We start from the raw sequence: 24,200 nt of genomic DNA, 5'->3' as shown, positions 1-24,200 counted from the left end.
TGACAAATGGGCTGTAGCTGAATGTTGTTCAAGGTTCAATGGCTTCAGGTTGCTTCTTTATAGCTTCCGGTTGAATTGTTTCACCAATTGTACCTGCAGAACAAAAGTGCATTTTTATGTGGAGTTATGAAGACCTACAGACAGAGAGAGAAACAAGGAAGCAAAGTACAAGAGCCAACAAAGGGGCCAGATGAAGCAAAGATTAAGGTAATGCCTTCATATGCTGAGTTACAAATGCTTTATTTGTAAGAGGGTGACAGGTAAATAGGCTAATGAACTTCTACACAGGCATGTCTGTGCTCACAAGGTGCATTCAGTTGTTATGATGTTGCTCTTAAGAACTTGCAACTGGAGTAAAGTATTGCATTCAGAGCATTTTACTACTGTCTTCCATGTAAGCTTGCAAGGAGCTGAAATATTAAAGTTAGGAACATAGCCAAAGAATCTAACAATAACAGTGTGTAAAAGATAAAATAACCTCTATTCCTTCAAGTGTAAAAACTGCCCTGTGTATTTTATTCAGTACCTGACTCTGTATAACTACCACTATGTTGACTAATGCAAGTACAATGAATATAGTCAGAATATTTGTCTGATCCACAGCTTCTCGCTGTAACTAACCAGCTAGGAATCACTCCACTGCTGCATCATTATAGTGGACTGTATCTCTCCTGCATCATTATAGTGGACTGTATCATCGCAGATCTGGAAAGTCTCAGAAACAGTGGAAGTGAGACATGCAGCTTTCTCAGGAAGTAGAGGGGGCAGGGTAGCTAAGATGCAGTGCACGTCCACAGTCAGAAGCCAAGGTTGATCCCATGGTACTGTCTGATGGAACATGTTACCTTTCTGATGCCAGGGAGATTGCCAGAGAAACTGGAGAGTCGTGCCACTTTTATCTTTACCCGGAGGACTTCCAGACTAGACTGGCGAAAACTTGACCTGGCCCTTTAATAAAGGCTTAATGTGTGGAAATAGCGAAGCTGTCAGTGACATGGAGGTCAATAACATCACCTGGTAACTAGCACCCATTAAACCTCTGTTAAAGGCACAGGACACTTTTTCCGCCAATTGTTGACAACCCTGTGGCAACGCAGCCAATGAATGGACTGCTTTTTGAGACTGGGAACTTCAGCCTGTTCAGCATGTTGCCACTTGTCTGACAGGAGTGAGTGTAGAAGTCACATTCTCCAAAAACTGTATTGGCTGTTTGTATTATTTGTGGGCACAGTTCTCCATACTTTCAAAGCCTTGATTGGTCTGATCCCCAAAGTACTTTTGGGAAAGCCCTCTTCCCATTAGAAACCTCTTGTTTCTTGAGATCTGCAGGGCTTTCCCAGTAGCTGCCCCAACAGTGTGGAACCAGCTTAATTCAGTCTCTTCTTTTTCCCTTCTGTGGCTCCTTTTGGGTGGAAGGTGAAGGCATCTTTACCTCTAAACTTTGGGATTGGGACCTAACTTTTGGCCTATTTTATTGCCACTATTTTGATTGATACATGGTGTTGGTTTGGTGTGTTTAAATTCATTTTAATGTGTTCATTTTTTTAAAGTATCATTTTTAATGTCAACTGCTTTGGGAGCCTTCCCGGCACAGTTAGAGTCACAGATTGGGGAGATCTCGGTTCAGATCCCCACTCCCATGTTGAAGCTTACTAGATGACTTTAGGGCCAGTCCCTCACACTCAGCCTAACTTTGTGTTGTGAGGGTAAGACAGTTTTGCTGCTGTGAAGAGGGGTGGGATAAAAATGTTGGGGAGAGGAGGAAACTTTGCCGGTGGTCCTTGGGCACTTCATTTGGACACACCTGGGTACTCCAGAAGTAATAAAGCCCAAATGACTGGAAAGTAGACCTCAAAGAGACTCTGTGCCCCCTCCACTTTTCCCAGTAGGTTCAGCAACAGAAAACAAGTTCTAAGCATGACTACCAATGAGGGAATGCACTGGCCATTCCCAGCGAGGTTTTATGGATAGGACCACTTCTGCTTTTTGTTGTAAGCTTATTAAAGAACATGGTGTTAATTTCTGTTCACGTTTCTTATAAAAATGTCTACTGTGATTCCTCCCTGCAAAAAAAAAAACCTTCAGGCTTTGCTAGAGAGAACCGGTTATACTTTGGACGTGACCACGGGGCAAAGGAAATATGGCGGCCCTCCTCCAGATACTGTGTTCTCTGGTTCCCAGCCTGGCATTGGCACAGAGGTTTGTATGTGTGGCTTATGTATGAAGAATTGTTGTTTAAAATGGCTTTAGCCATTACTGTGCTTAATGAACCTAACAGCTGTGGCTGCCTGTATCTATACCTTGTTCCCGCCATAATGAAAGTGATGGTTTAACATAGTTTTTTGTAATCAAAATTCTGGCCCCAAAGGCAAAATAGGGTTTCTTAAAGGGAACTGTAAGGGTAGGTTGCTTCGCTGTCATGGCCTGCCATTGGTAGTGTCGTAATAATCAGTTATGGCAGGTATTGTAAGGATGTAGCACTGTGGGTTCTCCTAGAAGTGAATTTTCCCCCCTTCTTGGTAGAGGATGCTTCATTTTTCAGAAGGCGCCTCGAAAAGCCTGTCACTTCACATGTTGAAGTTGAATGCAGGTTACATTTAAGCTGGTGAATTCTTCACTGGCAGGCGCGATAGTCGTAAATGACCCTTTCCTGTGGGTGTGTGAAATGCCGTCAAGTCGCTTCTGACTCATGACAACCATATGAATCAGTGTCCTCCAAAACGTCCTATCTTAAACAGCCTTGCTCAGGTATTGCAAATTGAGGGCTGTGGCTTCCTTTTTTTAGAGTCCTATGGGGGGGTCTGTCATATATGAAGTGAATAGACTATGGCCATATACAAATCTGGAATGGGTATGTTTAATGAGTCATTAAATAGAATTTGCAACGTTTGGAAAGCAAATCTAGGTTGGAGACAAGGAAAATGTTTAAAGGTGGAAGAACTAGAGGGTTTTCATAATGAACCTTAAGGAGATGAGCACTGCTGGATTAGTCCATCTTGTCCTGTATTTCCAGTGATGACTAACCGTATCCTTTTGAAAAGCCTGCAAACCATACATGGAGAGAGAAACTCTCTTCTGTCACGTTCAGAGGTACTGTGCCACTAAATATGAAGATTCCATTTAGCCACCATGATTTGCCAATAGACCTATCTTTCATGAAGTAAAGTCACCAGAAAGAATGAAAGAAACAATGTTAGCATGATCAAACCACTTTGTTTTTTGTTCTCCATCATATCCCTAATGTATTAATATGGGCATGATCCAAGAGCTCTGCACCCAGCAAGGCCTTTAGCTTATTTTCTCAACTCAGAAGAGTCTCAAAAGCAGTATTTGTGATACTCAAGTGATGACTCAAGAATAAAGAAGGCCAAATCTTGTTAGGCTTGCTCTGAATTGTGGCCAGTGTGTTTAGAGTGGGACTGGTACACTCCAACATTAAAAATATTTGAAAAGAGACATTGATGTTGCCTTCATTTATACATCACTTGCATGTTTGTTTTTGAGTTTTAACTTTTGTTAACAGATGTAATTGTCCTTCAGGTTTTTGTCGGCAAAATCCCTAGGGACTTGTACGAGGACGAATTGGTGCCTCTATTTGAGAAAGCGGGCCCAATTTGGGACTTGCGGCTCATGATGGATCCCCTTTCTGGCCAGAACCGAGGCTACGCTTTCATTACCTTCTGTTGCAAAGATGCAGCACAAGAAGCTGTCAAGCTGGTAAGTACTGTGTAATGGGGCCTGGTACGTAGGTGGTTACAGTGGTTGCTGCTCAGGAGTGGACGAGGGTCATGAAAAATAATTTGGTAAATTTCAGGTTTGGGTTCATTGGGCCCAATGTTTTTTGGTAAACCTGCAATAAGCCAAATACCGATATAGGTAAATATGGGTATTCGGGTTATTTCCAGGTTTACTGAAAAAAATTGGGCTATTATACTCTATGGAGAGGTTTTTCAAAGTGCCTATGGGGGCATTTTTGGAGGTAGAGTCAACAGATTTGCAACGTTGCTGCAAGGGACTCTCCTTAGATGGTCACCGAAGTTTGGTGAACTTTGGGACAGGGGGTCCAATTTTAAGGGCCAGCAAAGGGGTCGATCCCATCCTCCAGGCATTTGTGAGCGGAGCTGTCCATCGGTTTTCAGGTTCAGAAGATCAGCGTTGTTGAGGACTGGCAAAAAGAGCCGATTTAACAGGCTTGCACCTCAGAGTCTGAGGGCTCCCTTTGTATCTGGGGCATATAGCATGATGTCCATTCAAATTAGCTTCCAAACTGAGGAAAATGGCTTAAATGCAAGAAAAACAAGGCATGGAAAACATTTATTTTGGTGACAAATGACATCCTGTAAACAGTCCTTTGTTATAGTAATCAAAAATCTGATTTCAAGAGATGGTCACGGTGCGGGGAAATGAAGCCTCTACTTGGTACGACCTTCTGTTAGAGCAGGTTTTTTTTGGGTGGGTGGGTGATATCAGAGCCAGCCGAAATCATTACCAATAAAAGAAGGCTTGGATTGTAATATTAGTTATTCAAAATGCAAACAATCTCTATGGCTATATGAAGTATAATTAATCCAATGACAATATTATAACAATCAAAATATTTAAATATTTATATCTTTTGTTTCCTCACAAAAGCATATAATACCAAAAAGGTCACAGTATTTAGGACAGAATACAGACAGGTTTCCGGTAAGTGTCCTGTTTCATACCTCAAAGATTACAGTCTTAACAATGTTTAATACTCTATTAGTGGGGTCTCGTGCAATTTCTTCATAAAATTCAGACTGTCCCAGCTGTCTTAGGCACTCTCCCTCATAATCTTGTGTTCGAAGAAACCCTCTAATAGAAACTTTTCAGCATTGTGTCTTGAGAGATATCCAACAGCTTGAAAAACGTAAATCATTTTGCAATAAGAATCTCAGCTTAGAAGAACGGGATGCTCTAGAAAGTTTAACCCAAGACTCATCCCTAGTGATTAAGCCCGCTGATAAGGGCGGAGCTACCGTCATTCTTCGAACACAAGACCCCACTAATAGAGTATTAAACATTGTTAAGACTGTAATCTTTGAGGCGTTGTCTTTGGTAAAGATTGCTCTTTGGCAATATCAAAAAAGATCATTCCAAAAAGAAAATGTAGATAAGATCTTAAGCCAGAAAGAATCATACTTTATAACACTGTTTAACACCATGATTCCGCACGGATTAAATTCGGCGTGCGATTATTCAGCCTATCTGTGAAGTGGGTGTAACCTTATGTGAAATTTAACAGCGTTTCTATAAATACTCTCTTCCACCTCACCCTGTATCCCATTGTGAATTGAGTCATTGACTTGAAATCATTTAAACTTATGTTAGACGTGAAAAAGTTGTCAGTAAGTATTTGTATATATTTATATATATTTATAATATTGCATGTTATAGCACCTACTTATTTTTTATAAATTATTATCCAATGATACAAGTTAAAATAATGATGAATTTTATTAGAATAAGAAACATCGTGGGATAGCCGTAAGAGCAGCAAGTCTTCTACATTCTTCAGTAAAGGGATCTGAAAAAAAGAAGAAGATAATTAAACAAGAAGAGAATATATATTATTTATGGACTATTATGTTATACTGATGAAAAATAGTATGAAACAGGACACTTACCGGAAACCTGTCTGTATTCTGTCCTAAATATTGAAATCATTACCAAAGCAGCTCTTGTGATTGCTCATCCGCGCGGGTTAGGAGGCTTCTTCAGAAGCCCAATAAGTAGCTGTAGAAGCGGCTGTTTTTTAATTTGAGGGTATATCCCACCGGACATGTCTGGGTGAGCCCCGCCTTTTAAATAAACCTTATGCTTGATGCAGAATTGCAGATCAGACCAATAGTTGTCAGACCAAGTTGGCTCCGATTACACAAATCCTACCTCAAAAGGGCCCCAACTATGGGGCCCAAAAAACCAGTCAAAGATAGAAAAATGAGAGAAAGCGCAGAGCTGTGCATCGGAGCAAAGGCGACTAGTCGAACCTGAAAAAGCCTGAATAATTATTTGGCTTTTCCAGGAATTGCCTATTTGTCTTCAGGCAGATTCCCAGGTTTTGGTATTCGGTCTAATTTGGCTAATTTTGGGTTTATTTTCGGTTCGGGTATATCGATATGCACAACCCTAGTGTGGACAAAACATGTAGCTTTGCAGTTGTGGTTAGCTTACATAACCAAGCTGTCTTGTTAAGGGCAAGACTGTTGAGCGTCTATATGTTTCTTTGCACATGAGCCCCCACCGTCTTTTAGAGGAGTGGTTCTTAGCCAGAGGTATGTGTACCACTGGTTGGACTCAGAAGTAGTCTAATTGGGTGCAGGGTTTTCATAACAGTTGCCAGGAATTTGCTCTCCCTCGGTCCCCATGTCTGTGTCCATCTGCAAGTGTGACATGCTGTCTTCTGCAGACCCTTCCTGCCACAGATTATCCATCTGTGACCTTTTGGCATGCTGCTAGTAAGCTTGGACACTGTGTGCTCCTAATCCCCCGTTTCCTCTGCCCACTAGCAAGTGTCTTTGATGTGCCTCTTTCTGCCATCCCTGCTCTGCTAGGGATTATCCGTTAAAGCCACAGCGATAAAATTTACTCCCAACAATACTACTGCAATTTTTATGAAGTTAAAACTTAACCATACATGGTAACAAAATGTCTGCAAACATAAACATCCTTCTTAGAAAAAGTGGGCTTTTTGTTTCTGATAAAGTGGGACCCAGGTTCTTTGACAGAGTGATTGATGGGACTTAAGATATAGCAGGTTGTGAACCACTGTTCTAGAGCAAGCCACATGAAACTGTGCCTTTGTTCACTATAAATTTCCTGCATTTTTACTCACCTCATCCTTTAACAGTGCCATCTGGTCGGTGTTAATAAGGAAAGGTACAGGCTGAATTTGGCTGAGGCCCCTATTTGGGGCTTCATACCATACAGTTTTGATGTGACCTAGATAACCTTACTATCAGCCCACCATTTGGCTCGTGTGTGTGTGAAGTGCCTTCAAGTCGCAGCCGACTTATGGCGACCCCTTTTTGGGGGTTTTCATGGCAAGAGACTAACAGAGGTGGTTTGCCAGTGCCTTCCTCTGCACAGTAACTTTGGTATTCCTCGGTGGCTCACATACATGTAGTGAAAAACTTGATTTAAGGCTGGAAAAACCAGCTTGGCTTCTGCAGAAGAAATTTTACCTAACCAACCTTTTTGAATCCTTTGAGATTGTCAGTGAGCAAGTAGATAGGGGTAAACCTGTGTAGCGAGCGACCAAAAATGTCAGGGATGCTTCTGGGAAGTTGCTTTATTGCCAATTTAAATCTCGTCCCTTTGGCACAATTTCTGCCCTCTTCTGGAGGTAGATGTATATATGTAAGTAGACGGCACTGTATTACCAGATGACACCACAGGGTGCAGTGTCTGCTGTCCATGTTCTATTAAATAAAGTCTTTAAGCTGAGCATTAACTCCTTTGCCTTTCAGTGTGACAACTACGAAATCCGTCCCGGCAAACACCTTGGTGTATGCATCTCCGTGGCAAACAATAGGCTGTTTGTTGGATCGATTCCAAAAAACAAAACAAAGGAAAACATCTTAGAAGAGTTCAGTAAAGTTACAGGTAAAGAGACCATGATTGGCGTGTGTTGGCCTCTATCCTGCCCACTCCATTTCTGCATAGCTTGAAGGCTTCCTACAGCCTAAGGAGCCTTCTTCCAACTTTACTGGCTCGTTCTGTGGCTCGTCTTTTCTTAGACTTTAGGAAGGCATTGGACTTTGCTGACTGGAATGGTAGGATAACGGCTGTTGTCAAGACTATACTACAGCAAGCTGGTTGTTGGTAACAATAAATCTGCCAGTTACGATGCTGAATTGATTTTATAAACAACATTCAACTATGTGGGAATCTCTGTTAGAGCGGTTGCGAGAAATTCATTCTGTCTTAGACTCGGAAGCCACATGTGGCTCTTTTGGCATGCCCACCTGTGGCTCTTCTGAGCCTAGTTCCCCATGTCACCTGCCCCATGTTCCGGGAAAGAGGGTAGTTTCTTTAGGAGAAGAAGAAGAAATGAGAAAGAATGAAACCAGCACTGCCACTAAAACAGCATTGTTTTAATCTGCATAGCCAATCAGATCTCCAGTGGCCAGTCAGAAGCCCTGCTGGGCAGCAGCCCTAAGTAGCCCCTTTCAAAAGTAGCCACATTCAAAAAAACCACTTGGTGGGCACCACGTCCGGGACCCCTGTTTTAGGGTTCCTCCCTCATAGTTACATCCAGATGTCTTGTGTTTACAGAGGGCTTGGTGGATGTAATCTTGTATCATCAACCTGACGATAAAAAGAAGAATCGTGGATTCTGCTTCCTGGAATATGAGGATCACAAATCAGCAGCTCAAGCTCGGCGTCGGCTGATGAGTGGGAAAGTAAAAGTCTGGGGAAATATCGTAACTGTGGAATGGGCTGATCCAGTAGAGGAACCCGATCCAGAAGTCATGGCAAAGGTAAGGAAGCTGAGGCTGCTATGGAAATAAGTTTGTGCTAAAAGCTGTTTAATAAAAAAAATTACATGAGGGTTGCTTCCTCCCCCCTCAGAGGTCCCTTTGCTCTTTTTAATACTCTGTTTCACTCACAAGAAGCAAAGAAAAATAACAAATGCCACAAAGAAAAATAACAAATGCATCCTTAAACTATTAGTGAACTGGTCATACCTGAGCAAAACCCGTTTATTTGTCTTGAATTTGTGAATGTTCTAAGATGATATTCCTGTGCCATTTCCAAGGATGATTACTTTGTACGTTTCAGTAGCTTGTGATTATTTAAAATCCTTTAATTAAATATGTCCTCCCTCTAGGAGGGAGGGGCCATGGCTGCAGCGGTAGAGCATCTGCTTTTCATGCAGAAGGCCCCAGGTTCAATCCCTGGCATCTCCAGTTAAAAGGATCAGGTAGAGGGTGATGTGAAAAACCTCAGCCTGTGACCCTGGATAGCCACTGCCGGTTAGAGTAGAGAGATCTGATCTTGATAGACAAGAGTTCTACCTCGGCGTAAGGCTGCTTCATGTGCATGTGTCATTGTTACCAGAATTGTGTGGCTGAATCAATAGTCCAAGTAACCCAATTCTTGCTATTTGCAGCACTCCCTTCTCTCTCCTTGTAGGCTCCTTATCTGCTCCACAGGGATGCCAGGTCTCTTTGCCACCGGTGGGAGGTTTTTGGGGTGGAGCCTAAGGAGGGCGGGGTTTGGGGAGGGGGGGACATCAATGTCACAGAGTCCAATGGCCAAAGGGGAATGAAGAGGGGCCAAACCCGTTCACTGAGAGCCAGTGCCTCTGTTTCTCAACTGGTCGTGGTGGTGTTGATTCCTATTTTCTTAACAGGTGAAAGTTCTATTTGTGAGGAATTTGGCCACTACAGTGACAGAAGAGTTATTGGAGAAATCCTTTTCGGAGTTTGGAAAGCTGGAAAGAGTGAAGAAACTAAAAGACTATGCTTTTGTCCATTTTGAGGATAGGGGGGCAGCAGTCAAGGTAGGCTGCTGGCACCGTTTTAAATTTATTATAACTAATGCTTACAGAGCCTAGTAAATAAGTTCAGGGGGAGCGGTTGTCCAACCCTTAACCTGATTAAGGTTTTCCCTCTCCCTACCCAAGTTCCTCTCCCCCAGAAGGCAGGGCGAGAGGAGAGCTCCTTCTCCATGAAGTGGTGCTAGCGGAGTCTCCTTTCTGCGCGTTTTCCCAGAAAGAAGTTTGTGCAGCTTCCAGATCCATGCAAAGAGTTGGTCTCCATTTAAGGCTAGATGGAAAGATGGCGTCTCTCCTAAAAGCTGTTAAGCTTGTTAACAAGCATTTTGCTGACTGCAGGCTCCGCAGATAACATCAAATGTCCCAAAGGAGCATTTCCACCCCTCCTCCTTCGGTGGTAGTGGTTTAGATTATTTTAAGAGTAGTGGACTATAATCTGGAGTACTGGGTTTGATTCCTGACTCCTCCACATGAGCGGCGGAGGCTAATCTGGTGAACCGGGTTTGTTTCTCTACTCCTGCACATGAAGCCTGCTGGGTAATCTTGGGCTAGTCACAGTTCTCTCAGAGGTCTCTCAGCCCCACCTACCTCCCAAGGTGCCTGTTGTGGGGAGGGGAATGGAAGGCAATTGTATAAAAACAAACTCCTCCGCTTCTTCTTTTCTTCATTTTCTTCTTTTTCTCCTCTTCTTTTTCTTCTTTCTTCTCTTTGTCCTCTTCTTTTTCTCCTTTTTCTTTTTCTTCTGTTTTTTTCTTTTTCTCCTCCTCCTCCTCTTCTTTTATGGGTGCCATTTAAGTATTCGTATTATAAGCTGTTTCAGGCCCCTTTTCAAAGAAAAGGCAACCAGATGTTAAATAAATGGGAATACATTTTTTTAAGAGAATTTTTTTTCTTCTCCCTGAACAGGCCATGAATGAAATGAACGGAAAAGAAATAGAGGGGGAAGAAATTGAAATAGTATTAGCCAAGCCTCCAGATAAGAAAAGGAAAGAGAGGCAGGCCGCCAGACAAGCCTCCAGAAGTACAGCGTGAGTTTTTAAATCCTACATTAACTGTAGGGTAGCACGAAGATTAAGAGTTTTGTGTTGCCGTATACATTTCCCCTTAAATCTTGCATGCTGAACAGTTGACAAATGGGAATTTTAAAACTTAAGTAAAAAAGCAATAATGTGACTGACACAAGGCTGATGGTGATTTCCCCCCCCCCTCCTCCTCACTAGGTATGAAGATTACTATTACTATCCTCCCCCTCGTATGCCGCCGCCTATTAGGGGCCGAGGCCGTGGCGGGAGAGGCGGCTACGGCTACCCCCCAGATTACTATGGCTACGAAGATTATTACGATGATTATTATGGCTATGACTATCACGACTACCGTGGTGGCTACGAAGACCCCTACTACGGCTACGACGATGGCTATGCGATAAGAGGAAGAGGAGGAGGAAGGGGTGGGCGAGGCGCACCTCCACCACCTAGGGGGCGGGGAGCACCACCGCCAAGAGGTAGAGCTGGCTATTCCCAGAGGGGAGCACCGATGGGGCCGCCGAGAGGAGCCCGGGGTGGGAGAGGGGGTCCCGCCCAGCAGCAGAGAGGACGCGGTGCCCGCGGAGCCCGGGGCAACCGTGGGGGCAACGTGGGAGGCAAGAGAAAGGCGGACGGTTACAACCAGCCTGACTCCAAGCGCCGCCAGACCAACAACCAGCAGAACTGGGGCTCCCAGCCAATCGCCCAGCAGCCGCTTCAGCAAGGTGGTGAATATGCCGGTAACTATGGTTACAATAATGACAACCAGGAGTTTTATCAGGATACGTACGGGCAGCAGTGGAAGTAACACAGAATAAGGTGGGCGTGTGGGGGAATCGTTGGCGAGATAGAATTTGGCTTCTAGCTCTACATCCTTCCAAAACAAAAAAAAATTGGCTTAATGTTTCATCCTTCAGTAGTGATTGGCTGCCATTTGTATTGGGCTGAAGAATCACTCTATTGTGTATATACTCAAGTCTTTTTTTTTTTCTTTCTCATAAATGCACTTGGACATTACTGAGCTTGCAGAATTCCCAAACTCAGTTTTGGGGATACAGTGCTTTTTATCGTTTAGGCTTCATTTTAGCAGTTTTATCAGCAGGATGGGCAACACTTGTTAAATCATGATTTTGCAAAACTTCTGTTTTTTGGACAGTTTCTTATTTTTCTTTTTTGGATTTGGGATAGACTACATAGGCATATGCTGTACATAAACTAAAGCTAGTACTTTGTCTCCGTAGTTTTAAGAAATTAAAACAAAATTAAGTTTTCTTGTATTGAAAAAAAATAACATGACTGTATGTTTTGCATTCCTAGAAGTAGGTTAAAAACTGTGTTTTTAAATTGTTATAACTTCACACCTTTTTGAAAATCTGCCCTACAAAATTTGTTTGGCCTAAACGTCAAATCCGTGGCAATTTGTTCCTTGATGTGATTGTATTTCCAATTTCTTCTTGTTCATGTAAGATTTCAATAAAACTCAAAAATCTATTCAAAACATTACCTATTTCAAATTCAATTGTGTCCTAAAACATCATTTTATTGGTCATTCTTGCAAGAAACATTTTTTTAAAAAACTGCCTATGTGAGTGATCAAATTCATGCAAATTTCTTGTGATTTCCAACATGTGGCATGTGACTCAGAACTAGGTCTAATAATAGAATCAAATTGAAATTCATTAATTGGTGCTCTAATCTAGTTGCATTTAACTTTGAATTGGTTGCTTTTTTAACAGCTTCAGATACATCTGATCACTTGCACAAACCATTTGTAGTGGGAGAAAAGTATTGTCAGGAAAAGTCCTTAAATTTAACCCTGCTACTAATGTGGATAACACCTAATGACTCCCAACTTGATTTGATAGTATGCAAGTCAGACGTGGTGCTCAATTGGTTTTATTGCGTTATATTTTTGGACAAAGATAAGCAATTGGTTGTCATTTTTTTTACAAAGTTCATTGAAAATGTAAGTAAATCTTATGATATAGCTAACAGGTTACCTAAATTTAATTAACATTAATTTTTCCATCTTGTTGAATGAATGATTTTTAAAAAGCAGATCTCCACTGATTTGGGACACTGCCAGTCCACGGTATACCAAAAACCTTTTTTCACGAATCCTGTTTTGATAACCGTATTTTAGCGTGCATTTGACTCTCAGTTCACCCACTTCATCCTGCATACCGTTGCTATGCTACAGTGGAGTACATTTGCATATTCTAGGAAATAAATCTCAATCGTTTAATTGTCATGCCTCAGATTGGCTAACTTGAATGTCCATTAAAAAAACTGCTGGTTTGCATTTGATTCGAAGGTAGTACAATTATGAAAAGACGCCGGCACAGAAAACAAGCTGCTTGTTTAAGCCTCCTTGTTCAGAAGAATGACATTGTTTTATCACAGTATTTTATCTTCCCATAATTTGGTTTATCAGCCAGGAACACAAATTAATTTTCATTGGACTGAGAAAAAACCCTACTTTTAAAGACTAGTTTTCCCTTCATAATCTACTCAGACAATTTGGGAATGGGCAGGAAAGGCATGAAACGAAATACTATGGTTTGTGCTAGTAGAAATTGACTACCCTCATGTTCAAATGAAATCCTGTAGTTCTTAGTTGTATAGATGTCTCTGCTTCTGTCTGAGTAAAGATGCAGGATTTTGTTCATGAAGCTTATCAGGCTACTAAATATGAGGAGGAGGCAGCTGGCTTTCTAATACCCGATGACATGCAAGAACAAAAAAAGTCCATCACTTGTTGAGCAGTCAACGCCACAATTTAACAGTTATATAAACTAGTGGAACCAAATCTTGTTTTCACCTTGAGCTGGGTTGAAAAGGTGCTTAATATTACCCATTATGGGACCTAAGCAAGGTCTTCCAAAAACTGATAAAGGGCAGCCTTTTTGTATTGAAATGAAATGAAAATATCTATTAACGAATATGGAATGGATTGGAAATTTAACTCAAAACGTGCTACAGATTAATCAGATTCTGCGGCTGTGTTCAGTAGTCTGTTCAAAGTGCAAGCTTTTTACATGATTTAAATTCTGGGAAGTTCTTACAAGTAGCAAAAATGTATGTGTACTGATGGAAATTTGAGCGCCCACCTGTCAACAAACGTTCTGTCTAAATTATATCTTTAAAAGACGATGGTGCTGTCTTAAAATATTTCAGTGGTATGTGAACTGAATCAAAAGAACAAAAACTTTGGGTTTTTTTTCATGTTTACAATTAAATGCAGAGCACAATCTAATTAGACCATCATTGCTTTAGAAAACTTTTTCTCCCTTTTAGAACCGCATTAACAAATAACTAAATGCCAAAGGGCAGTCTAAAATATATTTTGTTCATTCTGTGTTTTGACGTTTATTCATTAAAGCAATCCGGGGCGGTGGGGGGGGGGGAGAGAACCCCTGTAAGAATCTCTCAAGCCTTTGTTCTTCAAGGTGGGGGAGGAATCATGAAATGGGATTCAATATTTGATCACTCATTTATAGCAGTTGCTTAAATGTCTCTTTATCGATACGAAGGTGATTTTGAAGCAAGCTAATGCCAGAGTTTTGTTCATTCAGAAACCTTTGTCAAAAGACTTCTACAAATTCTTATTCCCTGTATATCCATGATTGTAGTATGAACAAATTAATCGGGTCACCGAAAACCATTCGTACTTACGAAGGAAAATGTCTAAAAACCTTCAAATGGAATTGTTCTAGGCATAGTCCCTTCAGTGGGGATTCTTCTTCTAGCTGTAGAATACTCCAATCTTCAATTGACCAGCTGTTTTAAAGAAGCAAATCCCCAGAATTTCTGTTTAAAATTGAAAAGAACTGGAAGATCTTAAAGCTTTAATAATCAGCTCTATGAATGACTACCTCATTTATCAAAGCCTGATTATATTTTCACTTTGTCTGCATTTGTATGCCATTATTTAAACTCATTTGCATTTTTGAACATTTTTTTTAAAAAAAACATGCTTGTAAGGAGGCTATTATTATGATGAGCAAAGTGAGGAAAAGCACAAGGAAACTCCTAGGGCCTTCCAGATTGGAGTCTTTATGCAAGCAAATCTTGGAACTTCATTTAGGACGCTTTGCCTGGCCAAGCATGATTTGGGTGTTTGCAGTTCCTGCACATGAGCCAGATTTTTCAATCCTTGCCTATATAATCCTTCAATTTAAATTTGGACTGTTTTGTGTGAGTAAATGTTGGCTGTTTTAGGCCTTTAAAAAAAATAATTACCCAAACGGTTTAAAGCCACTAAAGTTCTAAGGGCTATGTGAGACGAGGGCTCTGAGCTGTATTTCCCATTTCTCTGCAAATGGGAGCTTCTGTTAACTTAGAGCTTGCGTTGAGCTGCTTTGCGTAATAAATTTGATACGTACTCCTACAAAATCCGTACTGGCTCAGCAAGGTGCATGTTTAATTTTGCAACGGTTGGGAGTATCAGCAAACCAAAAACAAACCCCCCCTCTGATCCTCATTACGCAATGAAGGCGTTATCTGCTAAGTAAGCTGTGTGGTCTTGTTAGAGTGAAAGCTAAATTTTCCTCTGGAGGAAATACGTTTTTTATAAGGAGGTTACCAGAAGCTCTGAATGACAGTTCAGAATCTATTGCATAACGTTTTCTGATTATTATCCAGAAGCCTACACGAGTAACTTCTGTTTTAACTCCTTCCTTTTATTACCTGACTATCAGGGAGGCGTGGTTGAGGCTGCCCTGACCTGACATGTCATGCTGTCGACTTGCTAGGTGGGGTTCGCAGGGGACAGAGTAACCCATTGGATTTATCGGTAAGAGAACCTTCTTTCTCATTTTTCTGTAGTAAAGATGAAAGGGCTTTTCTGGGGGTGTGTGTGTTGGGGAGGGATTATGCCCCCTTGCCTTCGCCTCTCCTCGCTATTCCAACTTTCTTGGGTTTCCTGTTCTTTTTCTTTTTTTTAAAGACATTATTATTTTTTAGAAACGTTTTATAGCAGATGCCTCAGTTGATATCTGAGAGGTGAGTATGAACGTGATCCTGCCGGTTTTAAGAAAGCAGATTTGCACTTATGTTGGCACCAATTGTTGAGACTGTGTAGCTGTCTTATAGGCATGTGGGGAGGGAGGCCAGGCATGAATGCAGCGGTTTGGCCCCCTCCGCCTCCATGTGGTTACCAGCTGGTGACCACAGAACCTACGCTTCTGCACAAGTCTGAAGTAGGATCAGAGTTGGAAGGGGCCATACAGGCCATCTAGTCCAACCCCCTGCTCAATGCAGGGTAGGCCTAGAGCATCCCTGACAAGTGTTTGGCCAGCCGCTACTTAAAGACTGCCAGTTAGGGGGAGCTCACCACCTCCCTAGGTAGCCGATTCCACTGTTGAACAACTCTTACTGTAAAAAATATTTTCCTGATAATCCAGCTGGTACCTTTCCGCCCTTAATTTAAACCCATTATTATGAGCCCTATCCTCTGCTGCCAACAGGAATAGCTCCCTGCCCTCCTCTAAGCCCTTCAAGTACTTAAAGAGAGCAATCATGTCCCCCCTCAACCTCCTCTTCTCCAGGCTAAACATTCCCAACTCCCTCAGCCTTTCCTGGTAGGGCTTTGTCTCCAGGCCCCTGATCATCCTCATCGCTGTCCTCTGCACCTGCTCCACTCTGTCCACATTTTTTAAGTGAAGCCTCTAGAACTGTGCACAATGCTCCAGGTTTCCAGTTCTTATGCATCAGCGGCATGGTTTAGGTGCTATTAAAACTTGCTGTTAAAACTGGCAGCCTGGCTTTTGGTCAGATAAACCCTGACAGTATTAAATCTCCAAGGCGCTCAATGGGATTCTTCCATTCATGCCATCAGGATTTTGAATTAAATCTGTGTTATCAAAAGGGGGGGTGAAGGTATTTTTAAACTATGACAACATCTGCTTGTAATAAATGTTGACAGTGAATAAATGAGTGAGGCGGCCATGGGATGACCTCATTTCCTGGTTGAATGGTAATCCTGCCGCTCTTTAAGCGAACCTGGTACATACCTCTGATTTTTTCTTTTCCACTTCTTGCTTCCACATTCTCAGGCTAAAAAGGGCTCCTTGTAACATGGATAAAAGCGGCTTAATTTTGTTTGCCTCCTGTGACAGGCGGCTTTCCAGAATGCTAGGCGGCTGCAAAAATACCAAAGTGCGTAACACAGGCCTGAGAATTCGGATCAATGCCAAACACAGCTGTGCAGCTTCGGTTTACAAGGAGTCCTTGTGCTGCCCATATTCACAAGTCTTCTTTAAAATAGAAGCAGTCTCCACAACTGCAAGCCCTCCTTGAGTTCAGATAAAAGCTCACAGCAGGACACATGATTGGATCTTGCCTGTCTTCTTCATGTCAGCATATTTAATAAAGCTCTGAAAACGAACTCTCTGAACATGCCAATAAATCCTCTGTTCTTTAATTTAATTGACACCAGTTAACGCTGTCTACTGGCAATCTCTCTTGTTACTAATAGGTCTGGAATAACACAGGGGTTGTTTCTTCAGTGTTCTTTTGCTACCTTCTTGGGGTCCTTAATTGTCATTGTGCTAAATACTGTGTGCTGTTCTGACTGGAGTGTGGATGTTACTGAGATTCTTGCCTAATGGTGGATTTTCTCCAGGATTGATGTGTATTGTACTGAGCTACAGAAGGGTGTATATATAAGGCCGACAGTTTCAGCCTTATCTGAAAGATTCAAACTGAAAAGAAAATAGACGTCATTGGTATTGCGAACGTAGAAAACCCCAGGTTTCTTCCTTAAATCTGCTGTGCTTCTTCCCCCTCAAAGAATCTTTTATAAGGATCCAGAACTTCTGCAATTGCTCTTGGCAGGAGAGGCAGACTTTGGTCAGAAGAATGACATTTTCAGCATAATTTACAACCTTGGAATCCAATGAGTCTTGTTGACAGCCTGATACCTTCAGAACTACTGGTTATGTGGATAACTGCATTTCTAGTACATTTACAGTTGGTAATATCAAATACTCTGCATAGGGTTGTGTGAGCGAAAAATTTGGCTTGGGTCCTAAGGTGTTAGTTGGTCTGTACAATGCCTGCTCCTGCAGAATTTATTTATCGATATGGTCCGTTTGACCATCCAAAAGTTTTTTTTTAAGTGTTTTTTATTTATATAATTAGAGGGTACAGGAAAAAAAGGGAAGGGGTAAACGTTAAGTTTATAAAAACAATACAATATTATAAAATGATTTCTGAATAAAACATAGTTACAGAATATCTTTAGTTTGTTATACTTGTATCAGGCTGGTTTCTAATATCTAAAAATTCATATTTTACTTGGCAGTTAATTAAAGTAAGAAAAGATAGTACAAGGTTTATATACTTCGTTGAAATTAGCTACATTTTATATAAATATAAAAAGACGCCCATTTCTCCTCAAATTGCTCAGTAGATTCGCTGAATTTAGGATTTAGTTCAAAAGTCATTCTGGCCATACTTGCATATTCCAAGAGTTTTTCTTTCCAATCATCTATTTCAGGAGTGTGAGTTTGTTTCCAGGTTCTTGCTAACACCATTCTTGCAGCTGTTGTGGCATATTTAAAAACATCATGCGATTTCGGAGGTAAATTTGGTGGAACTATACTGAGTAAATAAAATTTGGGGTCAAAAGTAAACTTCATGTCTAACATCAGCTGTAGTTCTCGATGAATTCTGACCATCCAAAAGTTAATACATAAAATTATTTGACTTAATAAAACTGCAAAACTAATATAAATTACAAAATTAGATAAAAGTCTAATGATATTAAAATGTAAGATATTAAAACAAATCACAAGGATTAACTTAACATCTTAATATTTCTAAAAATATGGCAAGGTTTATTAATTTTTTCCATTCTATTTTTGTGAGTTGTAATTGTGATGGCACAAAATTTGGCAGTTGGGAGCCAAAAGTGTGGCGTTTCCCTCATCAGGAGCTTCTTAGTCAGGAACTCGACTGGCTTATCGGGGAATCCACTGATCAGGGAAGCAATGCATTTAATACGAGCCTCATACAATGGACAGCTGAACAATACATGTTCGGTGGTTTCAATGTCTCCTGACCTGCAAAGGCACAGACTTTCTGATCTTGGAATCTTCTTGTATTTTCCTTCTAGGACAGCCGAAGGCAGGGCGTGACATCTGGCACTGCTGCGGAATGGCTTTTTCGTCTGGGGAGGGTGGGTTTTTTTGTGTGCTGTTTTTCCCCTTCCTGCAGCAGGCTCCAAATTTGCTTCCCTTACTGTTCAGTCAGGTCCAGTCTTCCACAGGAGCACAATTTTGGGGGCACAAAAGACTGCAGTGTGTGGGGTGCGAGGGAGGAAGTTGCCTTCATCTAGTGTGACTTCTCTTGTGCAGTTTAGGATTGAAGCCATCCTGCCTCTTCACCCACAGATAACTGTATTTCCAGCATCATGAAGTAAATTGGTTGGTATTTGAGCCGTTGCCACTGAGTACATCAATTTCTTCTGATTCCCAGTCCTTGCTTTCACTCCTCAGTATTGCTGTTCATGCCGTATTGGCCTATAGAAGTCTGTGCTAGGCAGTGTTATCTTGAAACATGCCTCGCCTGACTTGGTTTGTAAAGTACGAATGGTGAAATCTGGGGAAATTAGAGAAGCGAAACGAAGAAAGGGGTGGGCGGGGGTCGATGGCCTGTCTGCTTCTGTGCTGCAGCTTTCCCGTGGTATGGCTTTAAGTTGCAGAGATTATTTTTAACTGTTTTCTGCAGATGGCCGACATTTGGAAGGACTTCCCACACTTCCAAATTGTCCGTAGTTGAGAGGTGCTGCGATAAATCAGAATTTTCTTCTCAGGCCATTCAGACACCTGCTGCTTACAGCAGCTGATTCACGGGTCAGTGAAGAGTAATGTTTGTATAACTTTTTAAAAATCACTGGTAGTTAAAAACTTTTCAAAAGCATAGCGCCCTTATGGGGGGGTATTGTGGTAATAGCACACTTACATCTTGGTCTTCCTTCATGGAGCTCTGAGCGGCATACCTACAGGTAATTCTGTTTCGGTCATACAACAGCCCTGTAAGGTAGGACAGGCCAAGCGTGGGCAGTTGGCCCATAGACACCCAGATCGACAATCCAGCATCACAGGGAGTCATCGCATAGGCCTTTGAGCTTTAGCTCCAAAGTCTGTGTTCTTGCTAACAGTCCTTGCTTTGAGTAACACTCGCACAAGTAACCACATTAGAATTCAGTGTCAGCACAGTCTCACGGGGACAGTCCTTTACACTGTACTTAATTATACAGATGATACTTTCCACATGATTTTAATGTCGCAACAGGAATTCCCATCCTTCCATTGCACGCTTCTGAAGATGTCTTTGTTCACGGTGACAAGACAAACAGGGAATGAGGCTGTTTTCACAATACTCTGTTAATTTGCAAATGAGAGGTTGGGTTTAACAGGGGGGAGCTAGTGTGGTATAGTGGTTAAGAGTGGTGGTTTGGAGCGGTGGACTCTAACCTGGTGAACCGGCTTCGTTTCCCCGCTCCTCCACATGAAGCCAGCTGGGTGACCTTGGGCTAGTCACAGTTCTCTTAGAGCCCTCTCAACCCCACCTACCTCACAGGGTGTCCGTTGTGTGGAGGGGAAGGGAAGGTTTGATTCTTCCTTAAGTGGTAGAGAAAGTCGGCATATAAAAAACCAACTCTTTTTCTTTATCTTTAATCTGAGTTTTTTTCTTGCCAGTTTCTCATAGAGAGACGCCTGTCAGCTAGCTCGCTTGCTCATTCCTTTGCCTCACATCTTACACCCCTCCCTTTTCAGCATGTAGTGGTGTGGAATGTGACAGCCTCACTAAGGCGGCACAAACCGTGCTTTTTAAGCTGGTGCTTGAAACATCCTGGTTGATTGGGAGAGGAAGGAGGAACAAGCAAGCCGCTCCTGATTTCTGGGGAGAATGGGAAACGTAGCGTCTCCATCAGGCGCTAAGCAGAGCTGTCTTCTTTGGCTTTCCGGCTATCTAGTGCCTACCTAAGGGACATGCAGACACTACTGGATAACTTTCTCTTTCCTTTAATTCTCTTGAAGTACTCCACAGATGACTTTATTTTACTTTTTTCCCCCCACTAATGATAATTGCATTTCGAGCAGGTTCTCAATAACTTACACTGGGTCTTTTTCAGAAAGGGGCAGGATGTGGATATGCATGTGCATTACACAATCCTGGTCCAAAGAAGTGTGTGGGTAAAAAAAGGGTTGGGTGGGAGAGGAGAGAACTTTGCAGTGGACCCTAGGAGGTTTTCTGCAAATCACATTATTTCTGGGAGAAAGTCCTGGATTGCCACGTAACCTTGATAGCACAATGTGTCAACTTTGGCAAAACTGATTTCATCCAGTCTACTTTGCAAAGATTTACTAATTTATGGGATGTGCATTCTGAAGGTTTTTAAAATTTTGCTGATGTCAAATTACAAGTTATTTGCTGCTGCTTCACTGTTTCTTTGGGTCTTGTTGGAGATGGGTCACTTGTGCCAATAAATGCTCAGTTTTTCAGGTGTTAACTGTGTTATCAAGCATACATCGGGATTCTTTGACCCACCAACATGAAATGGGGCATTTTCTAGTAACAACTAGTTCTGTCGCTTGAGATATGTTTATAGAATCAGTTCGAAACCAGTGAAGAACACACACAGAACACCATAGCCCTTGGCTTCTCTCCAGCTGGTCAAATGTACTCTTTTTGGAGAGGAAGAGGTCAGCACATCGGTATTAGACAAGTCTTCTGGAATGAAAAGGTAAAATAAAGGGGGGGGGGAAATCTAAGTTGTCTGACAATTGGGAACATATCAGATTACTTGGGGTAGAGATGCCGAATTGAACACTGGTGAGAAGTGTTGGGGGAATAAGAGTTAAGTTGGTTTGCGTGGGAAAAAAATTAGGAATAATCGCCCGGTTGCAAATTTCTACTAAACTGCAAAGTCTTTCCCAGGCTTCCTTGGGATTTCAAGTACAGGGCCCCGAATACGGAAGCCGTGTTGGTCCATTTCTGCCTATTACTGCCTGGCATCTTTTCTTGGGGGTCTCAAGCACTGGTCTTTCGCCACCCTGCGATCGATTCGCCGGGGAGACAGCGCAGAAGCTCTAGATGTATGCAAAGTGTTGGTTCTACCCAGGCCTTCCCAACTCCAATGATGTTGGGGGAAGACGGATGAGATGCCTTTCTGTAAATAGGCTGATGCTGCTGTTCTTCATAACTTCGTGGCTGTAGGTCACAACATCTGCACTGAGTGGCCTGCAGGACCAGTTCAATGGCTAATCAAAGACACCCTGTCAACAGGGCTGGGTTGTTGTTGTTTTTTGCCTAATTGGATCTGTAGAGGTGAGGTTGGATTCTGTTGAACATTTCTGCTGGTGGCAGGGGGTTAATTTTTGCCCGCCCCCTTGGTGGCAGACCTCCGACCCCAACCCCCTTGCCTTGCCTGAACCCCAGGAACAGGATTTTGGGTTACAGCAGGAGGCAAGAAATCCTTCTGTCCACAACGACAGGATCCAAGCCTCAGTTTTCGATTAACAGGCTGAGGTGGGATTGGGTGAAGTCAATTAACCATTGCTGTTTTTATTCTTTCTCCTATATAGGAACTCTTTTTCTCCGCACATCCGCCAACTGGAAGGGACTACATTTTTGCAGTAGGGCTCTTGCTTATTTATTGTTAAGCGCTCCGGGAGGTTTCCTTTCCCCAGTTAGGTGAGCTCATAACAAAAATCGAGGAGAGAATGTCGTAAACCACTTTGCGGACCCATTGGGGAGAAATGTGGGGTATAAATAAAGTAAATATAAAGGCAGATCAGATTTAACTTGTAATGGCCGAGCATTGCATGTTGGATTTGAGACGGTGGAGGAGAGACAAAGCTTAAAATTATGAACACCACAAAAAGGACAGCTATACAGAAGCGTCTGTGTAGTAGATCCTGAGGTCACTTGTTGAAACAGATTGGCAGCAAGGTTGGGAAAACCATAGTGATCCCTCCCACAAGATAAGCCACCAGTTCAAGTGTAACCACTTTAGCCATGCTAAATAAATAGAACCTCCACGTGCAGAGGGTCTGTACCTCAGAAGGGGCAAACAGGTGATGGCGTCTCCTTCTAGCCTTGCCTGTGAGCTCCGTTGGTGATGGGATGCTGGAGTAGATGAATTGTTGGGCTGACCCTTCAGGGCGGTTGTGCCTTGGGTTCAAGCCCCTGAACAGGGCTAGAAGGCTTTAAAAGAGGAACACATTTTCATTATTGGGGTTGGAAGCCTAGAATCGCCGAATGTTTTAAACAGCAAGGGTCCAGTGCTTTGGGGATGGGTTTTTATTTATTTATTTTATTCCATTTATAACCCGCACCCTCGACAGCAGTTACATTTGTAATCATTACATCAGAGTAGAAAATAAAAAAGTATAGCAGACAATAGTATTATATGTAATACACAATATCTCAACACTGGTTGTTATAGGCAAGGTAAGTGTATTAATAGCAATAATAATAGTTTGACAGTGATCATTCCATTAATCTTGAGGCAAATCATAAGTATTATGAATCAAACTATATATTCTCTGTGTGTATACACACACGGAGAGAGATAATATAATAGATAAAACCACTTGCATTATTAATGATAGTTATATTTTTCTAGGGAAACCCCCCCATTTTAAAGTTTTGGTTCCTTTTTTACCTTTTTTCACTATACGTTATCAAGACCCTTTTCACTATACATTATCAAGGTGATCATTTTTTATTTTCCGGCTCTTTTCCAAATGCTTCTGCTAGAGGATGTGTTCAGGGAATTGTTCTCTGTCGGTGGCAACTCTTTTCTCTGAGAGGCAGGACACAGTGGAAGCCCTGGCCAGGAATCTGTGTGCTGCTTTAAGTTGGGTGGGTTCACTTCTCATGTTGAGAAGAACAAGATGGTCCAGCAAGATTTTTATGGGGCTGACCAACGTCTTAAAGTTCCTGGTTCAGATCTCATCTCTGCCATTGGGTAAGCCGGTGTCTCTCCACTTCAGCTCCAGTTTGTAGTATGGGGGTGATGATGAGATACTTGCAGAAAGCTGCCTTAAACTGACCCAGACTATTGGTCCATCAAGGTCAGTATTATCTACTCAGACTGGCACCTGCTCTCCAGGGTCTTGTGTACAGGTCTTTCACGTCATTACCCCATGGTCCTTTTAAGTGGAGATGCCGGAGATTGAACCTGGGACCTTCCGCATACCGAGCAGATGCTCTGCCACTGAGCCACGGCCCCTCCCCTACCTTGACTTCTCGTAAGAATGAAGGAAAAATTTATGCCAACTATCCAATGCCTTATTATTTATGAGTATTCAGCAAAAGTTGATTCTCTGAGACCATTTATCTGTCAAAATGTTTGCAGTGTCTGAAGCAGCTGGGTAAATGTAGCTGAAGCAACTAGGATTTTGAACTAAGATTACCACTGTAAGGAGAAAATGTACTTATGAGTACCCCCCAGTGTCTCCGCTAGTTGTCCATTTGGCCAAACGTGGCACCTTTCAGGAAGCAACCTGTTGTCTGTCTATTGTAACCTATATGGAAATCAAAGCTTGTTGGATAAAAACTCATGCTGTCTTGCTTTAGGGAATTTTTGCAGCCCCACCACCACCACCACCAATACCCCTTTGGAACTTCCCAGTCAA

The 24,200-nt window shown here is 42.1% G+C and overlaps 1 protein-coding gene and 1 non-coding gene across 2 annotated transcripts in view; both read left to right on the top strand.

Annotated features, from left to right (window-relative positions):
* HNRNPR (heterogeneous nuclear ribonucleoprotein R) overlaps window positions 1-12,048 on the top strand; it is a 105,253-nt gene extending 93,205 nt beyond the window's left edge. Inside the window, exons 4-11 of the mRNA XM_056847329.1 lie at window positions 100-207; window positions 2,086-2,199; window positions 3,541-3,717; window positions 7,491-7,626; window positions 8,299-8,504; window positions 9,380-9,529; window positions 10,430-10,551; window positions 10,744-12,048. Of these exons, the coding sequence (XP_056703307.1) occupies window positions 100-207; window positions 2,086-2,199; window positions 3,541-3,717; window positions 7,491-7,626; window positions 8,299-8,504; window positions 9,380-9,529; window positions 10,430-10,551; window positions 10,744-11,353 (1,623 nt within the window). The 3' untranslated portion in view covers window positions 11,354-12,048. The remainder of the gene's footprint in view (window positions 1-99; window positions 208-2,085; window positions 2,200-3,540; window positions 3,718-7,490; window positions 7,627-8,298; window positions 8,505-9,379; window positions 9,530-10,429; window positions 10,552-10,743) is intronic.
* Window positions 8,858-8,933, top strand: TRNAE-UUC (transfer RNA glutamic acid (anticodon UUC)). Its single transcript has one exon. It is a non-coding gene; the product is annotated as a tRNA-Glu (tRNA).
* Window positions 12,049-24,200: the final 12,152 nt, after the last annotated feature.

The sequence above is a fragment of the Euleptes europaea genome, chromosome 3 (assembly GCF_029931775.1).
Source record: "Euleptes europaea isolate rEulEur1 chromosome 3, rEulEur1.hap1, whole genome shotgun sequence".
Taxonomy (NCBI): Eukaryota; Metazoa; Chordata; class Lepidosauria; order Squamata; family Sphaerodactylidae; genus Euleptes; species Euleptes europaea.
Note: the sequence above shows the minus strand (reverse complement) of the source record. Positions and strands in the feature narration are given on the sequence as shown.